This window comes from Sinocyclocheilus rhinocerous, unplaced genomic scaffold (genome assembly GCF_001515625.1).
Source record: "Sinocyclocheilus rhinocerous isolate Xijiao unplaced genomic scaffold, SAMN03320098_v1.1 scaffold53, whole genome shotgun sequence".
NCBI classification, from domain to species: Eukaryota; Metazoa; Chordata; class Actinopteri; order Cypriniformes; family Cyprinidae; genus Sinocyclocheilus; species Sinocyclocheilus rhinocerous.
Genome location: NW_015645538.1, coordinates 152,668 through 157,117, shown reverse-complemented (window position 1 = coordinate 157,117; position 4,450 = coordinate 152,668). Strand labels below are relative to the sequence as shown.

The following is a 4,450-nucleotide window of genomic DNA, read 5'->3' as shown; positions in this document are numbered from 1 at the left end:
CTCGCGTTTGAATCATCAGTGGCAAATTATTTAAATATAAAAAAACATACTTACTGTCTGTGAGTCAGAAGCGCCAGACTGTCCTTGCAAAGTTGGAACTGCCCCACTTTATAGAAACAGCCTTTGTGCCACAGACGCGCATTGTAGGCTACTGGTTCAGGAAACAGTAGCAACTTTACAGATCTTCTTTATGAACCAAGAGCTTGTAACACTCCAAAGAGAAAGTAAAAATTGAAATCGCATCATATGACCCCTTTAAAAATGTGGGAAAAGCACATTTGAGAGATGGCAGTAGAGAGGACAGGTGAAGCTTGCTTTCCCTAATAAAATATTCCTCTCACACATGCAGTGTTTTCATAGAGGGGCTATATCAACAACAATCTCCCGTCCAGAGATTTCTTTCCCTTTAAGCATCACCACAACCGCCAATCACAAGGCTGTCTGGTTTTGGCTGTCCTCATGCATGAGATTCTGTTTGAGTTGAACCAGACTCCCAGCCACGTTCTGCTCTTCATCTCTGAGGAAGAGTGAGATGAGATGAAAGACTATTTGATTTGAATTGATATTTCGGAGTGCGGCATATGAACCATGTCTCTCATCATGTCCTGCATTTGCCCTTATTAGTTTTAATTCATTCCATTTCTTTTGATGTCAGAGGTCTGTATGGACATAATATACTGGAATATACGATCAGATATGCACATAATGTACAACATTGTGATGATAGTTATGAGATGTTCAATTTAGAACTAGAATTTTAAAGTACATACTGTTTTAAAGGTCCCATATTGTCAAAACGGAAATTTCCTGGCTTTTTTCATGATAACTGAGGTCTAGGTGCTATGTAACTACCATATAAGTTTCAAAACAGTCAGTCCACAGTAAAATTCACACAGCCTGCTTAAAGTAGCTGATATATTCTTAAGGACATCAAAACCTAAAATAAAACTCCAGAAAGGTGTAAAATATAGGACCTTTAAGGTCTTTGAATGGATTTTAATGAAGATTTTGGATAAATTCGTGTTCTGAGGAGAAAATTATGTTAAGAAATCACTTTGTATGTCTAAGTACACTTTAGATGGAAAAACAAACGGTTTAGAACTTCTTCAAAGCTAGTGTAGAATGGTTACATAGCAAAGCTTTGAAGATTAAACCAAGTAAGTTGGTTTGATCTAGTTCTTGGCACTAACCGATCTAGTCCATTACCTTATGGCTGTTCATTACTGTTTCTTTTTTATTATAAGGGGCTTGATATTATTGTTATTTTGTTGTTGTAAGTGTGTGTGTATTTGTGTCTCTCTGCAGTACATGAGCAATGTGGACTCATGGTGTAAAGCATGCGGGGAGGTGGATCTGCCCTCTGAGCTACAGGACCTAGAGGACGCCATCCACCATCACCAAGGCCTGTATGAGCAGATCACCGCTGCCCACTCTGAGGTACCGAGCCGTGTCTCTCGAAATCTCTAAATTGCCAGGCACTTTTGAAAAACCATTTAAGGGTACTGATCCCAAAGTAAATGGTACTTGCACATTATAGCAATTACAGGCACGTCTAAAGTGGCAATTTTAGCTAATTATATTTATTATAAAACGCAGTGCTATGAAGAGTTACAATGCATGTGACAATACAACTTCATTTAGTCTATTAGGTTTGTGCAATTGTTTTCTCATCATTGTCCCGCTCTTTCCCAGGTGAGCCAAGATGGAAAAGCCTTATTGGACAAACTGCAGCGCCCCTTGACCCCTGGCAGCACTGATTCGCTGACGGCTTCTGCCAATTACTCCAAAGCGGTGCACCATGTTTTGGACATCATCCATGAGGTTCTGCATCACCAGAGGCAGCTGGAGAACATCTGGCAGCACCGTAAGGTCCGGCTGCACCAACGTCTGCAGCTGTGTGTATTCCAGCAAGACGTTCAGCAGGTAAAACACACACACACACACACATATTCATTCACCTGAAAATACCCCACTAGTCCACGTGGTCCAAGTGTGGTACTGAGAACTACATGTGGCATTTCATAATACCCTTGAGGGACGATTTAAAAAGCATCAAGATGATACAATGGGATGGAAGGATGTGAGAGGGAGATACAAAAGAAAGCAAGTAGAGTCTGCATGAATAGCTGAAAGGACTCCATAGGCAACTGAGCCGTGTTACCAAAGTAACTGTTGTAATTTTTGTTGTCCCTAACATAAAATTTTAGTAGTCAGTATCAGTGAGATCTCCTGATTTTCGATATTAATTTTGATACACACAAAAAAAAAATGTGTCAAAGTATTTTTATTATAGTTTTGGTAATACTTGCAAAGTGATTTTTTTTTAAATAAATGAAATACAATTGCATATAGCTTTCGAATTAAAAAATAAAATTTTTCCATGTTCCATTATTTAATGAATTTGAATAATAATTCAAATCTCAAATAATAAAAATAAACATTTTTCAATATAAAATAATATAAAAATGTTTAAATAAAAAATAATTTCTTGACTAATATAATAAAATAAAACAATTAAATAGCATTGATTTAAAAATACAAAATATTAATATTTTCTGTCTTATACATTTTTTTTTAAATATTTCTGTTTGATTAATATTAATGATGTAATATGACACATAATTTGACAATTTGTGTCCTTTGTAAACACTTGCTTTTTAAAAAAAAAATACCGATAGTAAAGGAAGACTGGTATAGTTACTTTTTATTTCAGTGTCGACTTGGTACTAAAGTACCAGTACTTTTTATACCCCTCAGTGTACTGAAAAGTGCGGACATTTTTTTGTTTTCTGTTTTGGAGATTTCCACATTCATACTTCTGGGCAGGCTTTAGTTTAGCATGTAATTATTGTTACCACTGCCACTTTAATACAGGAGAGAAAACACCACCACAACATCTTGGCTTAACTTCTCTGGGGTTATATTTGTTTACACACAAACAGAAATAGTCACACATAATTTAAAGTCAAGGATAAGCCGCTGCCATAGCGTTATACTAGGCATCTCTCTATTGTACATTGTGTTCAGAGGTTCAGGGCCAGTTTGTTGGTGCAGAGATTGTGGTTTTCTGCAGCGAGGTGTTCGACCGAGAGAATGCAGAATGGCTAATTCTGTGGCTGAGGGAAAGTGTTGCCATGGAAACCACTATTCAGGTGCTGGGGATGCGATGAACTGCAGAGAGGGAGAGCTACACTGTGAACGACACCTTTATGCATAATTTTTTCTGTCTTGGACCCTGCAGCATCACCTGTCGTGGTACCTTGTTTTGACTCCCATTATCTGACAGGACACATTCTCACCTAGAGAAGGACTGGAAAGCTCTGCTGCTGTCTCACATATTAATTTCATTTTTTTCCTCTTGTGTGCATTGTGTGTGTGAGCAGGTTCTTGACTGGATTGAGAACCACGGTGAGGCGTTTCTCAGCAAACACACAGGAGTGGGGAAATCTCTACATCGCGCTCGAGCCCTGCAGAAACGGCATGAAGACTTTGAGGAAGTTGCTCAGGTTCGCCACTCTAAAATCTCCCCTTCCCTTCAAGATTTATTTGATCGGGCTTCACTGTATTTTTCCAATTAAGTCAAAAGCACAGCTAATAAGGAGTCACTAAACATAATATAACACATCTTTCCCAACTATCCATTTTTAACAGTGCTGGGTAGATTACTTACAAATTATAGCATGTTATTGATTACAAATTACATGATGAAAATTGTAGTTAGTAATGTAATCTATTAGATTACTCATTTTAGGTATGGCATTCTGACTACTTTCTTGATTACTCTTAGATTACTTTTTCAAAACTCGTTTATCACAGTTTTGAATAGGAATATTTTATTGATTACAAAAATACAAAGAGAAGGAAAATATATTCTATTCTTTGAGAGTAGAGTGCAACATAGAGTGCATTAAACATCGTGGTTTTTGGGGTTTGTGAAGGAACTGCTGGGTTTTGTGAATTGTTAAAATTAGTGAATTAAATTATAAAAGTGCATCATAAAAAAAATAAGTCATTTCAATATAAAAACAATATTTGAACACTAAAAGTATAAAGATTTTGTTTGTGTATCTGCATGTCAATGTGACCATTAACTAGGGCTGTGCGATTAATCGAAATCGTCATAAAATCGCGATTTGAGCTTGCGCAATTTCTAAATCGCTTTATAGCACGATTTTGCGCCCCCGACATCCCGCAGTATGCTATCCGAACCATTCAGAATGCAGCGCGCCTAAATGGAGCACGAGAACAGAACAGACCGGGCGGGCATACAAACGTAACGCCAGGTTCACACACTCCGTTGGTGGTGCGTATTTTTTCCGCGCCCATGTTAACGGATCAGAGCGTTCACACTGCTCGCGATTGCGGTCAGGCAGTGTGCTCCAGGAGCGGTGCGTCTGCAGCAGTCAAGTTGCGATCGTTTCCGCACGGAGTCTATTTCTGCTGTGCTGCA

General features: G+C 38.2%; 1 protein-coding gene across 4 annotated transcripts in view; it reads left to right on the top strand.

The window, feature by feature from the left end:
• Nucleotides 1–4,450, top strand: part of trioa (trio Rho guanine nucleotide exchange factor a) — a 129,090-nt gene that overhangs the window by 78,374 nt on the left and 46,266 nt on the right. For all 4 annotated transcript variants that reach the window (XM_016509759.1, XM_016509762.1, XM_016509760.1 and 1 more), the window contains 3 exons: nt 1,306–1,437; nt 1,693–1,923; nt 3,384–3,506. In XM_016509759.1, coding sequence (XP_016365245.1) covers nt 1,306–1,437; nt 1,693–1,923; nt 3,384–3,506 — 486 coding nt within the window. The remainder of the gene's footprint in view (nt 1–1,305; nt 1,438–1,692; nt 1,924–3,383; nt 3,507–4,450) is intronic.